The sequence below is a fragment of the Siphateles boraxobius genome, unplaced genomic scaffold (genome assembly GCF_051911475.1).
Source record: "Siphateles boraxobius isolate OS27281-9 unplaced genomic scaffold, OSU_SipBor_1 65, whole genome shotgun sequence".
In the NCBI taxonomy this organism is placed as follows: domain Eukaryota; kingdom Metazoa; phylum Chordata; class Actinopteri; order Cypriniformes; family Leuciscidae; genus Siphateles; species Siphateles boraxobius.
Window position 1 is genome coordinate 11,702,828 of NW_027509192.1, and position 19,644 is coordinate 11,722,471.

Sequence of the window (19,644 nt, forward strand, 5' to 3'; positions counted from 1 at the left end):
TAAATGTAATTTATCCGTGGAATGTCTTAATAGTTCTAATGTGTGCATTGTTTTTTCCTCATGTCTTATATAATATAAACAAGCATGAACATATTCAGATCCTGGAGGTCAGAATGTGATCATTATAGACGTACCCGCTATGCTTCATGTTGGGGGGCTTGTCCATGCGGACCGCCAGTTTGATTTTCAGATCCACATCTTGGCTGTTCTTAGGCACAACCATCTTGTGAAACTCTGCCGTTTTGGGCCCGTTTGTGGTGGGGTGAAGGACCACCTAGACAGAACAACAGACAGTAAAAGAGAGAAAAAAAGAGAAATGATTAGGACTGATACACCTGGATGGGCAGCTGGAGAAATAGGTGTGAAGGGGATGACGGGAGATGAGAGAAAAAGAGGGTTACTATCAGAGAGAGACGGCAGGAGAAACGGAGGGAGGAGGTGCGATTCTCTAATGGGGAGTCTCCATCTGTTACTGTGGGAGCGTGAGCCCTAATGACTAGAGATTTCCCTCGCACACATACGGACACATGTGCACGCACATCACGGTTCACACACTGTGTGCGGAACATCTGTTCCCGCAACATCAGCTAATTATTGAGCACATTGTGGAGATCAAACGCAGAGAAAGCTTGCTGTTAACCTCAGTGGTGGATGGACAGACAAACACACACTTGTCTCACCCTGCCAAGCTCTTTGTCCTCCAGAGCCAGGACTCCAGTGCTTTCGGTGAAGAGTTTGACTTTGACCGCGGGCAGGGGGTGTGTGGTGGTGAAATCTCCTTGTGTGCCCCACCTGTAGCAGAAGAAAACAAATCAGCCGTCACAATAGGAGACTTCATTTTACATTCACCACTTCTCCAGACCCACAATGGAGTGCCTGCTGAATATGTCCTGTCTTTGTTTGATTAAATTAGTACGTGGGATGGTAAAGTATCTATTTGTTTTTGTGAGGATGTGCTTTTGTAATGCATTTGTCCCCCCTAGTGATTACACTGTTTATTCAATGTTAAACAAGTATTCTATTCATAATAAGGTTCAAATTAAATAGTCAAATTAAATGTTTTGTTTGTTAAATGGAAGTTAGCTGCATTCCGACATATATATTCCTGTCTAAAAATTAAACTAATTTGGGGGTGGGCTGAGACATGACTTTACTCCAAAAGAAATACATAAAACACAACTTGACTTCAAAAATAAAACTTTAAAGCATGGCCAGACTTCAGAATCAAAAACTAATTTTGACTCCAAAAACAAGAATTCACTCCATAAGCAATACATAAAACACAACTTGACATCAAAAACAAAACTTTAAAACATGATTTAAAGCTGCAGTCCTTAGTTTTTCCTCTTTGTCGCCATCTCTGTTTGTAATCTGCAATTTCAGTTATTCGCGGAATTATCAACTTTACGTGGGTTGTGCCTCGGCACGGCACAGCGCGGATGAATCCGATGTTTTGAGGAGAATGTGCGGTCACTGCGGCGGTGTGGATACTGTCATTCGGAATTCTACTTTTTGGAAGTATGACCAACATAAGAATTTTCACCGGAAAATGTCATCTGAACATGTAACATCCACTTTTGTTCTGACCAACTAAGGGGAAAAAAGCATTGCAGTAAATCGCGCTGATTAAATCTAATGATCGCTTATCATGTCACGTCAAACCGTGCAAATTATAATTTGTTCTCAAATTGTTAATGTTTGTTCTCAAATTGTTAATTGTTAATGTTACAACATCAGCATTGCATGACTGCATTTAATGCCCTTCCGATATTTAGGGTGTACTCACACTAGGCACGGTTGCCATGAACCGGGCCCGAGTACGATTGTCCCCCCTCCCCACTCCCCCTCTGGCCTGCACTCACATAGGGTTTCAGTATTCGTGCCGGAGCACGCTTACGTCATTATGGTGCGACGATTTCGGGATGAACAAGAAGAGCGGCGCTCTCTGAACACAATGGAGTCCATCGCTCTGTTTTCTTTGTGGATAATTTTGTGTCGTTTGGTCCACGGTGGTCCACAGCCCTCTCACAGCCTGTTGTTAAACAGATGTGTCGCCTTAATGGCGCGAAAATTTTCACGTAATCGTGCTGCTCGTATGAGGAGGTTTGCAAGGTACCAGCTGAAGTGCAGCAAAGGCCTTGGCAGGTTTGATTACGGACTACAGTTACCGTACATCACGCGTCCTGTTCCGTGCTCCAGCACGGTTAGCGCTCACACTGCATGCGAACCGCGCCCGAGTCCAACTGAACCATGCTCTGGCCCACCTCTTCCAAGCGGGCCAGGGCCGGCTAATCGAGCCGCACCCGGGCACGGTTCGGAGCACTCACACTAGTCAAACGAACCGCGATTTGGTGGTCAAACGCACTCGGGCACGGTTCAAACTGGCTAGTGTGAGTACACCCTTATCCTCGTTTTCGCATGGGCCTGTTGCAGTCTCTATTTTTCTGTAGCCACTCTTAAGTCTTTTGCATTTTACAACGGGTGAATCTCCAGTTGGTGATTGTCGTTTGAATCTTTCTGGATCCGCCATCAAATTGATAAGTTTAATTATATCAAGTGCTGTGAGAAAAGGCTATAAATCTCCACCTCCAACATCCTCACACGCAATATAGCCTACTAACCGAGACTCCTTCTTCATGTGTACAGATGTGACGTAATCACGCAAAGACATGCCCGAATTTCCTGCGGAAATCCACCAGTACCACTGGTATTAAAAACATTATTACAAGCTTACCGTTTTGAATCGAGCAAGCAGATAGTTTTGAAAACTGGCTGGTTATGTACTTGCTCAAAAAAATGTGGGGATATTTTTTAAACCCAAAAGTTACGGACTGCAGCTTTACCTTCAAAGACAAGACTTAAGAACAAATTTTGACTTAAAATACATGACTTCAAAAAATCTATTTAAATACATTTTAAAATGAACTTTAAAACAAGTCTTGACTTTAAAAACAAGACTTAAAAACATAACTTGACTACAAAGCCAAAACATAAAAAACAATTGTGTCCCAAAAACACGACTTTACCCCTAAAGCGAGACTAAAAAACTAATTTTGACTCCAAAACAACACTTGACACCAAAACTAGACTCAAAAACATGACATAAAAAGGCTTAAAAACTAATTATGACTCAAACATGACTTGGCTAATTTGGCTTCAAACATGACTTGACTTCAAAAGCATTAAAAAACAACAACAAAAAAACACATTTTCACTCCGAAACAAGACTTTAAAACATGGCTTTGACTCTAAAAACATGACTTGACTCCAAAGGCAAGACAAAAAAACAACACATCTTGACTCCAAAAAAAACAATACTTTACAGTTTAAACCATGACTTGACTGCAAAAGCAAGACTCAAAATTTGACTCTAAAAGCAAAACTGTCAGAGAAGTTGACAGAGCATGACTGAGAGTCGTCTTCAAGTATGGCATGTTTGCATATCAGCTTGTGAGTGTGCGTCTATGTGCGAGTTTCTGAGATAGGATCACCATTAAATACAGACATACTCTATATCTAATAGTTGAGTAAACACACAACAACATAATCCAACTGACTCTCTCTCTCAAGCGAGCCAACGGTTGCTTGTGGCAAACTGACTGTAGGAGTCGGCTCCCACATCTAATTCAGTTCTTCTGCTTTCTAAAGCAATCAAGCCCACAGACAGCATTCTGAATGTCATATGCCAAGCCAAGCATGTTTTCTCTATAGTATAAGAACTAAAACGAGGTCTGTAATGCAGATATGTACTGTATGTCCACTTGGTTGAGCTTGAGCTTATAACATATGAGATCTGAATATATTGATGAAGAAACTATACACTTGAGCAGAACGAATGAATCTCTTGAATCAAATTAGGCATTAACTCCTTAATCCTGATTCAGCACACTCACACACTTTTCACAGCTAGTCTAGACTGTGTGTCTATAGCAAACACTGACTCATAGAGCTGAATCACTGTCTGGTTAGACAGTCTTGGTGGTATGAGCCTCTGTGTGAACCTCGGCTGGGTGTCTATCGGCCTTATGATGTTACCAAGGATGTGCGCAATATCTGGACAATGCTATCTATTAGCCTTCCCATCCATCTTAATGGATTCAGCATTCGCCAATTGCAATGACAGAGGAGATCCTTTTGTCTTCACTCTTATTGACATTATCTAGAGCGCAAAACCGCCTTGGGACGCTCATTTCAGTGGAAGGATATTTTGGGAGGTCTGTTTGTGTTACTGGTCTAAAATTGACCTCGCACCACCTAGAGGCTGTATGAAGCCCCAAAACAAGAAAAGAGGACCATTTAATAAGCAAACTGTTGCCAAGGCAACAAAATAACAGTTCTTTGCATCTAATAAAAAGCAGTTCAGTGATGCAATACATAATTCACATTAAAAAGACTTTCTTGATTTAGTCACATTTATGTGCAACACGCTCAAGTCGACAAAACCAGCCACTGAGAATAATCATCTTTAAAACTCCAGAGATCTGCAGTGGAGAGTTTAATCTTTCAGTTCTTCAAGGAAAAACTATTTAAAAAAGAAAAGAAAAGCAGCATTCAAAGTATTAAAAAAAAAAACAAGTAAAAACATCTTGAAGAAAATGAGTTTAATTACGCTTTCATTTGTATGTTATGTGCAAAAAGCCAATAAAAGACCGAGAATAAACATCTGATGCCTTAAACTAATGCCTTGCCACATTCTCTGTAATCACATTTCCAGGAAATTATATCATTGGCAAGATTAAAATGTAATTCTAATTTAACTCCAACATAGAACTTCCACTTGTAATACCTTCACTGATAAAGTCAACATTGTAATTTAGTTTTACATGATTTGGGGAATTTGTCTGTATATTTTTCATGATATGACCCCTTTTAACATAAATGGCCACATGCATGAATCTTGAGATCAGCAAGATCTGAATCCTCTGTGATAATTAACGTCAAACTGTCGGGTCAGATGTGAGCATTAGCAGATATAACCACAGATATGACTCTGGCAGATGTTGGCGCAATAACACACCAAAATCATCTCACCTAGATGAGATTAAAAGTGAAAGTGTCCGCTGGAGGAAAATAACTTTGAAAAACTAAAAAAAATTTAAAGGTTCACATTTATTTCAGTGGGATTGTTTTCTTCAAGACCTATTAAACCGTTTACAGCAGTCAAATAGGAAAAGTAACACAAAAATAGTCAACTAGAATCAAATCTTTGCATTTATCGAATCGAAGTTCGCTCAAATTTTAATCGAATTGTGTCCCCAAGAATTGATTAGAAAAGGTACGATAAAGGTGTCAAAAGCTTTACACCCCTAATATATATATATATATATACACACACACAGAATTTTGGTCGACATAGCAAAATCCACATAAGACCCACATTCCTTCTAACAAAATTAGGGGCAACATGGAATCTCGAGCTGTTCATCGATGGGCCATTTCTTCCAGACTTTGCGTTCCTTGCATCCGTTTAGAACATCTTGCTGGATTACTGGCCAAATAAGTGTGATCTGAGTCATATTTCCAAGCAACGCTACATTCTTAAAGGCCACCTGCCTTTCACAGAGAGAGAGAAAAGCTCATCTAGGCTTGATGAATTCCTCCTCCTCGTCATGTCGTGCCTATAGTGGAACTCCTGGAGGTGAGATTGATTCAAGAGCTCTCGGAGAAAAAGACTCCTGCATTTACTGGTCAAAAGAGCAATCAGTTCACGTCAGCAATCAAAGTCCCCTTAAAATACTGAGAACACCATTTATTTACTTACTAAATTAAAGTAACCGCATCTATAAATACACAATAACTCCATAACTTCTCAACAAACAACAAATATGAAACCTAATAAACTAAAACCAATAAGATGAAATACAAAAATGAGGGGGAGAAGTATTGACTGAATCTGTATTGATTGGAATAACAGTCCAAGCTCCTAAGTAAACATTGTTATTGAAATTCACATTCAATCCAATTTCTAAACAAAGTGTGTCTCATTCAGCAACTAGTAAGTTAGTACACTGGCTAGGGAGTCTGCAATCTCTAGGGTTGTTCAATGGTGAAAATGATTAGTTTGTTTTTCTAAAAATTCTCAAACTGCACATTGAAGTGTTCGGCCTTAAGTAATTAAACAATTGATGTATAAAGACAAAGCAAAACTTTTTGGCTTTTTATAAAGTGTTTTTTCAGACTAGTGAAAAGAAAATATCCAAAATATACTTTTAACTGTATCTTTTAGAGCACTTTATCTATGTGCATCTGTAGATAGCAATTACAGTAAATATCTTTAAACGCTGTTTTCTCAAAATGAGTTTTTCCTCCTACATTGATCCAGAAATCTCAACTAGCACTTACATACACCAAACTTAACAGTTTTAATCTTATCTATATTCTGAAGGTTTTTTCACAGAGAGGTTTGTTCATATATAATCTTCCTGATTTTATGCAACATTTTATACCTAAAAAATGGTGAAAATGTATTTATTTTTTGCTGTTGACAGTATTTTTAGATTTATGGAGTGATAAAAAGAGATATCCAAAATCCCCACTGTAAAAACCTTTGACTAATATATAAAAAAAAAAAAAAAGGAATTTTGAACCTGGCTTCATCCAATGTTTAGATTTTTGTTCAAGAAATGTATGCGAATTAGTGCATATTTCATTAGATAATGCCTCATTTGCATTTGCACTTGTAATACAAAAAAAGGTACATCTGAATAATGAATGAATGTTTAGGAAATGCTTTCAGTTAAAACATGCGGTTAACATAAAGAGACATTTAAAATACTATTTTAAAAACATTTAGGAACATTACATTTAAAAAAATATTAGGTATAACTGGCACTTGGATTTGCATCTGTTTCTGATAAAGCAACTCCCAACCACCAGAGGGAGCCCTTACCAGAAAACCAGTTTCAACATTTCAATTTCAGAATAAAGAATAAAGCAGTTGAGGGTGAGATAAAGTTAATAAATAAAATAAGAGATTAAGAAATGCATCTCCTTTTGTCACATTTACTAGATTTAAAGTTGCAATTATAATAAATAAAAGCCACAACTGTGAGATTTAAAGTCACATTGTGAAAAATAAAACTGTCTATCTTCATGAAGTCTTGTATTTGACCTTTATTTTTCATTTATGGTATATTACTGGATATGATATTGGATTTTTGACTATCTCGACCTTGCATGACCCAGTTTGAGGAATGACCTTTGGATTTGCTAACCGTACATTCCAGTACAGTCTAAAAGTACAGTAAAAATGTCAATACTGTGAAAAATTCGATAAGCAGTACAATTTAAAATAGCAGTTTTTTCTACAGTATTTGAATATATTGTGTGATGCAAAGCTAAATTTTCAGCATCATTACTCCAGTCTTCAGTGTCACATGATCCTTCAGAAATCAGTCTGATATGCTGAATTGCTCCTCAAGAAAAATGATTATTATCACTGTTGAAAACAGTTTTGCTGCTTCATATTTTTGTGGAAACCTATTTCAGGATTCTTTGATGAATAAAACAGTATCATGTAGAGGTTTTGTGAACACCATACTCACTGTGGCCTGGAGGCTTCGGCTTGATCCGTCTGGAGCTTCTCTCCCCCCTCCACCTCCATGGTGCAGTACACAATTCGGTTAGGAGCAACGGATTTCAGCCCCTGCACCTCTATGATCACAATCTGAGCAAAAGTCACGAGACCACACGATCAGACTGAGCGAAAATTCTACTTAATTTAGATTTAGACTACTTTTTGTAGTCTGCTACTGGCTGTTTAACTAAACCACTATTGATCTATTATGATAAAATTTAGTTTTGAAATCCATAGTGGAACCATTCTAACGTTTTGTAGCTGTGTAATGTGATACATGTAAGACTTGCAAAATAAAAACGGTCACAACCACCATGGTGATCTGTAAAGCAATGATTGATGGCATCTTTATCAGTCTCTACCTCCAGACTAAATGACAGCACCACGTCGGATTTGGAGAGGGGCAAGTCGTTCTCGTCGCCGATGTCCAGGAAGCTGTTCATGGGTGTGAGTTTGGGCTTGATTTTGGGCTTGAAGTCTTTGGCCACAGGCTGGCTCTCCAGGTTAGCCATCAGCAAGTTAACGGATGACCTGAGCTCCTCCACGTACATCATCTCCATGTCTTTGGAAATAAACTTCGGGAACTTTCTCTCCTATTGGACGCAGAATAGAACAGAATGAACATTGTTACTGTCAGGTACTCGTACAGTTGAGTCAATCTTACAGTTAGTGCACAATATGCTAACTAACCGTTTATTTATTAATTAATTCACTCATGTCACAATATGACTGATTGGTCCACAATAATCTAAAGAATAGCCTAGCCCAGTGTTTCCCAACCCTGTTCCTGGAGGCACACCAACAACACATTTTGGATGTCTCCCTTATCTGACCCATAAATTTCTGGTCTTGCACTGTGTCCCAATTCGCATACTATTCATCCTAAATAGCATTTGAAATTAGAATTAGTGCATCCCAAATCGTAGTATGTTGAATTGAGTATTCTAAAATATACCCGGATGGTCTACTTTTTCCGGTTAGAATCCGAAGTGCAGATCCTTGCACACTCTGACGGCTAATTTTGTCCACAACCCATTGTGAGTTAGGCGAGGAATCGATTAGAACTAAAAAAAATGTGTTAAAAACATTCTTTGATTTGGGACGCACCAATTCTAATTTCGAATACTATTTAGGACGGATAGTATCCAAATTGGGACACAGCATTGGTGTGCCTCCAGGAGCAGGGTTGGGAAACACTGGTAATTCAATCCAATAGTATTTTTGACAAAAAAAACAACAAACAAAAAAAAAATTTCTTCTTTTTTATGTAATGTTTATTATTTACTCCATAATGGCTCTGAATGACACACTTACTGAGTCCTCAATATGACTATCTTAGTCCAAAATACGTTAAAAAAAAAAGTCTGGCAAAAAAAGTTGTTTTTTTTGCAATAAAAAAACACAATTTATTATTTATTTATTTTATACTATTTAATCCTGACTTACTCCACAATTATGCTAAAAAAATAGCATAACTATTAATATTTTTATTGTGTTTTAGTTTATTACATTTAATTGTATTTATTTTTTTATTAATTTATGTACTTTCTCCGTATTGCTCTGAATGATTTACTGCGTCCCTTAAAATACATAACTAATAATGTTTTTTTTTCTTCCAAAATAATGTTTTTTTTTTAAACAACATTTATTTTTTATTCCTATTTATACAAATAAATAAAAAAGTTTCCCATTCATTCATTCATTCCGTAATGGCTCTGAATGATTTACCAAGTCTGACTTTTGCGAATGCTTCTGATGGACTCAAGAAGAACTGAATCGTAATAATTTGACTGCAAAGCAGACATCATGGCTTTTCCCATGTAAACAAAACACTGATGTGATTGTGCACTCTGTAATAAACTAACGCCACCTCACAAGATGATATCTGCAGTAATTAAGACACATGTGGATGCACACAAGCAATTATTATTATACATTTTTTAACAGCAATCTGTTGGTGTTTTCACTGTAAGGATAGAAGCAGGTAAAGGTTTCTTACTCTGGCTATTTTCTCTGCGAGCTGCAGTCGCCCGTCCAGCTCTCTGCGGATCTGTGCCGCCTGCTCGTCCACATTGTCCAGCTGCCCGGGGAACAGAAGACAAAACTTATCTATTTGACAGTTTACTAAACCCATAACCCACAGGTAGATCTGGATACATCAAAGCTGACCGTGGTGAAAAGACAGGAAAGATGAGCTTAATAACTACCATGATTATTCATGTAATCTCTTTTGAGCCTCATGAAGATGCGATGCTACTTGGACAGGCCATACCAAGGAAATATGAGATCATAAAAACATTTAATGTCTTTATCTGTTCACTGAGCGGCTCTGGCATTCCCTCAAATGAAACATTTTTGGACTGTGAAACACACACACAAAAAGTGGCACACAAATACACCCACACAGCACTGCTGGCATGTTGTCAAGGCAGGGTTTCCTCTCCATGAGTGGGAAATCTCTCTGTATCATGCGCGCACGCACACACACACAGACACACACACACACACACACACACACAAACACACACCACCCCCACCGTAGCACTGTTTCCACTTGATAAGCTCTTCTCCCTGCGGCGGCAGTAGGGTGGACTCCGCTCCCATTTCACGCTGCACTATTACTGTACCATACTAGTTGGCTCAGAAAGTTTTTTTTTTTAATTAAGTGGCACTTGCAAGGGCTCATACTTGGTGATTTGAACAAAGTATTAGGTAACAAGACCAGTGCAGTTTGCACTGCAGATCCAGCATGAATGATCACACTATAAAGCACCTGCAACACACTAGCAACCACCAAGAACACCTTAGTAACCACCCATACTCTATAACCACTTAGTAACCCCCAGAACACCATAGTAACCACCTAGTAACACCATAGTAACCACCTAGTAACCCCCAGAACACCATAGTAACCACCTAGTAACCCCCAGAACACCATAATAACCACCCATACTCTTTAAACCACCCAGAACATCCTAGCAATCACCTAGTAAACCCCAAAACACCCTAGTAACCACCCACACTCTATAAACCACCCATAACACCCTATTAACCACAGAGTAACCCTCAAACAGCCTAGAAACCACTCAGAAAACCCTAGTAAACACCTAGTAACCCCAAGAACACCCTAGTAACCCCCCACAACACCCTATTAACCACCTACTGTAGTAACCCTCAAAACACCTAGAGTAACCACCCACACTCTATAAACCATCCAGAACACCCTAGTAACTACCTGGTAACCCTCAAGACACCCTAGTAAACACCCACGTGGATGATTCTGAATCGATTCACAAATGTCAAAAATTGATTTTCCAAAAAAAAAAGTTTATCTTTTTTCTTTGTTTTCTAATGACGTAATATTGACGGAACGCAAAAGGCGGAACTCTGAAGCGTGGAAGTGCAGTGACCGTCCAGTCTGTGGCGTGCAAATAACAGAGACGCATGATGTATGCTATGAAAATGAGGCTGTGAGGGATAGACTTACTGTGTTTTCAATGACATCCACTGTAAAAAGCTGTATAAAGCTCCTAGATCACATATGATTTTCCACAGCTCATATTGTCTGTTTTTTGGTCTACTGACATTTTTGGGAAGATATTTTTGCAGTGATTAGTCAGCAGAACAATCCAAAAACACATTAAATAACTGTACAACCCACTGAAGAGATGCATGCCTATCCCTCACAGCCTCGTTTTCACTCAAGTTAAAAATCAAAGATGGCGCTGCTGTGAATAAGGTCTATGCCATAAAAAGATACTGGTCATCTCTCGATTTTCACGATCGTCGCTCCTCCTTTTATACTTCTGCTCCACGAGACCGGTGCGTCGCGCAGGTGTCGCTTATTAGCAATCACGCCAGCGGCCTCACGCCATTCTCTCACGGCCCTCGGCCTCGTCCTGCTTGCCAAAGCTGGCAAATGTTGACTTCCATTTATTTTATTAATAAAATATATTGGAAGTAAATTCTTTATGGGTCATTATAAATTCTTTGCTTCAAAAGTACCAAGTAGTCACACACAAAAAAAGATGCATAGATAATGGTTTAGCATCGCAGCCCTCTGAATCGTAATGGTATCGAATCGTGAAGTGCCTAGAGATTCCCACACCTACTATAAACCACTCAGAAAGCCCTAGCGACCACCTAGTAACCACCCAGAACACACTTGCAACCACCAAAAGTCATGTGAAAAAGAAAGTACACCCTTTTGAATTCTACAGTTCTGATGTCTTTCCTCCTCGGCCTTGCGAAAACACACACCTGATAACTCCAGACCAGCAAACTGCCAAAACTTTTATTTTTTTATTATGTCCTGATACGTAAAGCCATTGAATTCAAATGGGTGTACTTTCTTTTTCACACTACTGTATAAACCACCCACAACACTCAATTAACCAACCAGAAAACCTTAGCAACCATCTGTAGCAAAATATAATACAATAGCAACCACTCTGAACACCTTGGCACGGTGCTTAATAACCACCTAGTACCCACCAGAAACCACCTACTGCAGTAACCACCACAACACCCTAGAAACCACATATTAACCACCCAGAAAACTTTAGAAGATGTATTACAACCAAATTAACCCACAACACCCAAACAATCAACTATAAACCACTCACAATACCCTAGCAACCACCTTTAAATCACCCAAAACAACCTATAAACCATCGAGAAAACAAAGTAACCCCCAGAACAGCCTTGCAACCATTCACAACACCCAAGCAACCACCAAGCAACCACCCAGATCACAATATAAAGTGCCCACAACAGCCTAGCAACCTTCCACAAAATCAACCAAGGTTTTTCAATGGTCAAATGGCATTTACATTTTCTTCAGAAATAATCCCATAGATGGAAAAATTTACACTGTGTACACAATATGTTTGAACTGTTCTGATTTCAAGTGTTACATCAAAAACACTGATCTAAACAGCTGAAGAACATTCAAAGATCTGGTTTTATCAGGACATTGTTTGAGTGAAGCAGTGTGACACGCTCTGTAATGAGGCCGGGTGATGTCTGCCATGCTATGCTGAGTCGATCTACTGCTCCCATCACATCAACGTTCATTATCGACTCATTCTATTAACATATGCAAATCAAAAAACGCCTCAAAATCTCACATAAGGAGTGTGTGGGAGAAAGCAGACCAGATGAAGGCCTCCTGTCAGCCCGGCGCTGGTCTGGACACATGTGGGAGGCCTTAATGATGTAGTTAGCCACATCTACGCAGATGGTAAGAGGCCAACGCGTGTTAAAGTGTACCTGTGAAACGTACAGGACGTAATGAGAGCATCACAGGGATGAAAACCCCAGTTAAAATCCACTAATAATATACCTTATGACCCCACCAACAACAGGAGGTCAGAGGTCAAGGTCAGAACAAATAATCATGTGATAATGGCTGCAGTTTTCTGGGAATTGTGAACAACATTTTCACTTTGATGGCTACAGCTGAAATAATACAGTAAATGCACACATACCCATGGGTTTGATTATACCGCAGAGGTCTTCATATCGGTCAGGTTTCAACAAGAATATTATTTATTTAGTAAGCAATATATGCGGAAGTGCATAATTAAAATTCTAAGGGAATTAGTGAATACTGGCCACTAATTAAGAATTAGCGGTGCCATCTATTTCATACAGGTAATTAAACCCTGTGTAAAAGAAAATAACCAACATTCATAGCTTATTTATAACTAATTAGTTAATTATAACTCTAGTGTTTGCTCTCAGCAAACTATTTAGACTGTGAACTACTGTATATGTCTGAATGCTAGGGGTGTAACGATATTCGAACCCAACCGGAGAACCGCGATACAGAACCCACGATTCGAATCGCGATACTCTCATGGCGTACCGAACACGCCCCGCCCCGCCCCCTGCTACCCCGGCCCCGCCCAGCCCGGCTCATTGGACCTGGAATGTGTACACAACGAATTCAGTTTTGTAGCCTAACCACCATTAACACCAAATAGCAAGCTCCGTGTTTTGTTACTTTCCATAATAAGCAAGGTGTAATCTTCAAATTCTGACTATTTGATCACAAAAATCAAACAATAATTGCTGTTTTGGCGCTCTTTGATGTGGCGTGACAGATCACTGTACTAGCTCCTCATTTCAAGTGGCAGCGCGGAGCGCGAGTAAACGCGATCATCTCTTCCTCAGTTACAGAATAAACATGAATGGACACCTTAAGGTATGTTGAAAAATACAGTATACTTACTGAAAGGCATCATAACTCGTGTAATCGCTCAATCAGTGTTTCAGCAGCGCAAAGACGTCAATAAAACTGCATAGCTTGTCACTAGCATTATATTTACCTCAGCAGGCAAGTGATTCAGTGTCCACATTCAGTGTTCCTAGAGAAATTAACTCTTGCACTAAACAAATGCACTATATTATCCTATATATTATATTTTACTTAACCTGTTAATTATATCTTGATTATTTAATGTACGTACGTTTAAAATATCTTTCATGAAAATGACAGCAACTGTGTAAATTATTATATTTCAATAACAAATTAGAGTAAAGTTAATGCAAAAACTGCCTTATGTTCAGTTTACATGTTTTCATACAATGTGTTGGGTGTTGATTATTATATCTAAAAAATAAATAGCATCTGAATTTAGGCTCAGTTGTTAACCTTAAATGTTATAGTAATGTGCGGCTCCCTATATAGTTTACAGCATTAGCAAATTTTTAATCCTTGCAAAACGTTTAATTGTAATTGAATTAATTTAAAGACAAAGACACCATTTTTTCATTAAACCACTGTTTAGAATTTTTTTTTAGCTTTCTAAACCGAACCGAACCGAACCGAGACGTCAAAACCGTGGGAAAACCGAACCGCAAGTTTTGTGTATCGTTACACCACTACTGAATGCACACTGCAAAAATGTGACATTTAATTAAGATACGGTTGGACCTGAGGATCAGGGCCAATCAGATTCTGCTTCAGCTTCACTTGGTGAATTACAAAAAGTTCCAATGAAATGACCCATCTGTTACTTCCACAGAATACCACAAGATTCATTTAATATCCTAATAATCCCGAAGATCTGCTAATGTAATTAATATTCTTAATGATTTGCTCTTAATTGAAGTTCAGGAATATCAAATTGTGCGACTATGAAATCAGAAATAATACAAATTTGAAAAATTTGAGAGAAAAAAAAGTAAAAAAGTAAAATGATGGATTAAATAATTAAAATATAAAAGTATAATTTAATTGAAAAATAACAATAATAATAAACATTATTATTGTTAATATTATGAACAACATTTTCATTTTTGCAAATTTATGTTTTAATTTTAATCAATTTAATTTTTAGATGTAATATGATCCATTAATTCATGTTAAGGACGGATGGATGGATGGAAGGAATTATAATATTTATAATTATTGTAGTAGTAGTAGTAGTAGTAGTAGCAGCAGCAGTCAGTCACAACAAACACTAATTGTACTTTATAATTTTTTTAATTACATTTTTAATTCAAATCATTTAAATTAATTTAAAACAGATGCTAAGATAATATTAGTAATTTTATTTATTATTGTCATGTCTGAGTGCTGCCAATTGATGCTTTTCTTGCCTTAATACAGCAAGCGTTTGGAAATCTATTATGATTGGCAGCTTGAAAGTTTGAAATGTCCCCAGCCGAGCAGTTTATTCTGTCATGAATTGCTGTTTTTGACAGCCAGAATGACCACATCAGCCATTTCCCATCACAATGACGCAAACAGTGGCTAAAGAAGGAATAATAAAACTGCCAAAACACGGACAGCGCCATGGACATCCCACTGAAATATACCAGCGGTACAGCACAGCAGATTTGTGTTCATAATGCATTAAAATGGCTTCGTTTGAGAGAACGCATCACCCCCCAGATCCACACACATATGCACACCAGATTCTTTTCTGTTGCCGTGTTACCAACTGGTTCACTTTTCTTTAGCTGCTCTATTTTGGTTAGTTTGGCAACAATTTCTATGACAACAAGCCTTAGGAGTGCCCTAATGAAAGACGTCACCAGCCTGGAGAGAAAACATACCGCTGTCACGCTCTAATCTTCCCCGAGCTTTCTTTACCCCCCTCATCTAAATTAGCAAACCAATTAAAAGGCAGCCGTCTCCAGTCACACAGATTTATTCTCGCAAGAAAGTATGGGTTGTCTTTCTGTGCTTTCTGGCCACTTTATTGAATATTCAACATACATTTCTAATGATTGTGCTGGATTAAAGATCAAAGAACTGTGCTTTTTACTTGGTGGTTAGTACTAGCTTTCATTTTCTGTTTTAATAGCATCTCTTATTTAAGCTTCAGTAGCTAAAAGGACTGACCAACAACAATCAAGTTCTGTGAAACGGTTTATGTCAATGAATCGATTCAAAACTCTGACTTTAATATACCAGTAGTGACGATAGCCGTAATAATTAAAAATTGGAATACTGACATCATGTTAAAAGGTTAGTTCACTCAAAAATGAAATTTATGTCATTAATTACTCGCACTTATGTTGTTCCAAACCCGTAAAACCTTCATTCATCTTCATTTCCTTTTTTTTCATTAAATGTAATACTATTGCCCAGCTCTTTTATACCAATACTTTATTGTGCTTTTCTCATTAAGCTGCCAGCATTAACACTGACAAATTTTCACTGACTTAATTCAGTGCGGATGACATAACTGATAACGTATATAAAACGGGTATACACAAGAGAAACAGATACACAAACAGAGAATAAAAAATAAATAAAAAACTTTATACATAATGTCAGAGATAGATCATTTACAGGCAGAAAGTGTCTGTTGAAATAAAGATAATTAAGGTGTCTATTAAAAATAAATAAAGGAATTTCAAGCTGTCATGAGTTCGGTTCCAGTGCATAATAGTTGAAATTTTAGCTCTATTAATTAAGGCAGTTGATCGCTCCAAATGAACAATATCTATAAAATAGAACAACCATTTCTGTTTTGACAAAGAATTATGAGGAAACTGAGAACTAATGATAGTTTTCTTGGTAGCAGTTAACCCAGAGAAGAAAGTCCGTTTTTGATTTAAAGTTAAGGTTACAGAGGAGACATTAGTAAGAAGGAAAAGACATGGCTCAGGATCAATTGTCAGTTCCAGAAGTCCCAGTGCTACATTTGTCACATACAGGGGCGGGAAAGAGTTTCATTCTAAAACGTTTCAGAGGTGTATAATATATTCTGTGGATTACATTGTAGTTTAAAAGCTGGTGGCCAGGGGTTTTAGATGAGACTGAAACATTTAGCCATATTCTTACCCAATCAAAACTGTGATCCTGCGTTCCAAGCTCTCTGTCCCAAATTTGGGTAATACCAAGAGTTCCACATTTCTCCATGACAAGACTACCATAAATAATAGAGACATTGGCCGTTTTACCCTTCATGGATTCAAACCAATGAGCCATGTCTGTCCCAAGGAACTCCATAAGCCTTAAGTGAAGATCTCAGCTGTAAATACAAGAACCATGAGAATCCAGTCAGATTATAAGAAGACTGCAGATCCCGGTATGTCCTTAACCCGGTGTCCTCATAAATATATGTTAATGCCTCTATCTGACTACAGCTAACAAGTGTATGGTTTCATGTCTCGCAATAGGTGATCATTGTTCCAGATAGGAGACCTCATGCAAAATTTTTATGAATAATTAACATATTTTTCCACCAGACGCCATGTAGATATTATTGAATTAGCTATAATTAGGTGTTTTTAAGTTTGATTCCTGAAAATAGCACTTTTGCAATCTATGAGGAGCAACTAGGAGTGTCACGATTCTCCAAATCCTCGATTCGATTACATTTTCGATTCTAAGGTCACAGTTAGATTGGATTCTCGATTTTTTTTTTTTAAGCACAGGTTGCTGTTGCTCCTAAAAAGCTGACATCAGTTCGTCGCAATCTCAAAAATCTCTGTTATTATCAGTAAAGCTGACTGCACAATGAATCTTTCATAATATATAGCCTACTACACTTTGTTTGTTATAATTAGAGGATTTGCCAGCTTACAGAATTCAGCACTGGACAAAAAGTCCGTTTTGAGCGGTGAGGAGAGTCTAACTTAAATGCTTCTGATTGGTCATTGTGTTCAAGAAATCAACACATATGTCTGTGATTGGCTAAATCGCTCAACGCTGCAAACATGTTATAAATAGAAACTCTGGCCTGTAAATCGTTTCTATTTTGTTTTAGAACAACTTCTTGTTGCTTTTCTGCAACAGATGAAAAAATGTTATTAGTTTGTATATGTTTTATTCATAGCTATTTCTAGTTTGCGGGAGTCCCGCGAATCTTTATATTCTCCCGCACACACAGAGTGAGTGCATTACCGCCCGCGCTCGCACTCGGCCATCAAATCCAGTCCCGCGCCGCACTCTATTGCGTTGGGAGTGCACGTCTATAGATCAAGAGCCCGGCCCGAGGATAGTGACGGGAAATATCGGCCAAGTTCGGGCTCGGGCATAGAATCCAAGTTAGAGGACTCACAGCCTTTCAACACGTGTGTTTTTTTCCCGCGCCGTGATGAGTCGTTCATTGCCTCTGTCACGCGACAAATGAACAAAAGACTCGGAAGGTCAAGTATTAATGTTCCCTGTAAATTACTTTTGACTGCATTATAATGATTTCTCAATTCAGAATATGATCAAGATTTCGTTGGATGTGTTCGGGGAATTTGCCTGTTAAAAGTATAACATTTAAAGCCCCTGAAATGACTAGAAAAAAGATTAGTTAATTTTGATGAACGAGATTGAACAATAGAGTCAGTAAAACGATCCGAACTTTCCATCACGGGCACGACATGGGGGCGTGGCAGTATCGACGATTCCATTTTTTATTTCGATTTTTGAGTTTGTGAATTAATTTCGATCGATTTCGATTTAAAATCGAAATCGTGACACCCTTAGGAGCAACCAATGATTCTTCAATTCATTTACACTGTGGAATTAGGGATGGTTGTACATCTAACCAAGAGTTTAAAGACTTTAACTGAAAAGACCAGAACTAAAAGTCTGGCAGTGATAGGACACCCAAAGACTTAGGACGTTTCAGGGTACCCAATTTGATCCAGGGTTTTTTGCTATTCCAAATCCATCCTCTGGAGGTTTACCCAGCTCTTTTTATAAACTTTGATAAAGTATGTGCAACTTTATCTGCATACATTCAGTATACTTGTGTAAGGAAATATACACCACATAGCAAATCTTAACGGCTTGATTGCTTGTATTATTGTAAACTATATTATCGCACATCTGTGAAATGCAACTATACATTAAGATAACAAACTTTAACATCATGATTTTCTGTAAAGCTGGCTTAGAAACATTGTGTATTGTGTAAAGTGCTATATAAATAAATGTGACTGTTCGTCAGTGAAATCTGTTAATGAATCAGTTCAAACTGTAATGAATCGATTCATACACTGATTCAAAGTTTATTTTGCATCATCACTTAAAAATGTGACTTTTTACACCTTTAGGCATTTTGCATGAAATGTTTCACTACAAATCTTCTGTAATACTTTGCATTTATAATATATATTAAATCATTAAAAATGAAATGTAATTCAAATATCAACCATGTGAAAAATGCCTTGCTTTTTCCATAAATAAAAAATAAATATAAAAATGAAAAAGTTTATAACTACTGTACATTTTTAGCCTTAAAGGAATAGTTCACATAAAAATTAAGCCAGAAAGTGTCTGCAGTGGGATGTCACTGGGACGCGCCGCCTCTGTTTTTGATGGTCCGCCCTGACCCTGTCAGACAGATATGAGTATCGCTGTGGTAATTCATTACTCTTCCCGGTGTCTCCGCTGCGGGGCGCGTCCTCCGGCCCCGTCGCGGCGAGCTAACGAGAGATGACAAGGCCAGGCTGAATGTGTTCATTAGAAAGATGATGACAGGTTCTGAGAAGAGGACGGGGGGGGCTGAGCTTCAGATGATCAGAAGGGCACAGCTGGATTTCTCAATGTGTCCACCTGAGACATGACCCGCCTGCCTGTCTGCCCAACCAGATGTTCCACACCT

At 38.1% G+C, this 19,644-nt stretch overlaps 1 protein-coding gene across 11 annotated transcripts in view; it reads right to left on the reverse strand.

Annotated features, from left to right (window-relative positions):
• cadps2 (Ca++-dependent secretion activator 2) overlaps positions 1–19,644 on the reverse strand; it is a 146,223-nt gene that overhangs the window by 60,576 nt on the left and 66,003 nt on the right. For all 11 annotated transcript variants that reach the window (XR_013196666.1, XR_013196665.1, XR_013196663.1 and 8 more), the window contains exons 4-8: positions 9,576–9,656; positions 7,939–8,169; positions 7,545–7,666; positions 681–792; positions 135–274 (exon numbers count right to left, since the gene is read on the reverse strand). Coding sequence is in view for 7 of the 11 variants with exons in the window: in XM_077210997.1 (XP_077067112.1) it covers positions 135–274; positions 681–792; positions 7,545–7,666; positions 7,939–8,169; positions 9,576–9,656 (686 nt within the window). In the remaining 4 variants the exon portion in view is untranslated. The remainder of the gene's footprint in view (positions 1–134; positions 275–680; positions 793–7,544; positions 7,667–7,938; positions 8,170–9,575; positions 9,657–19,644) is intronic.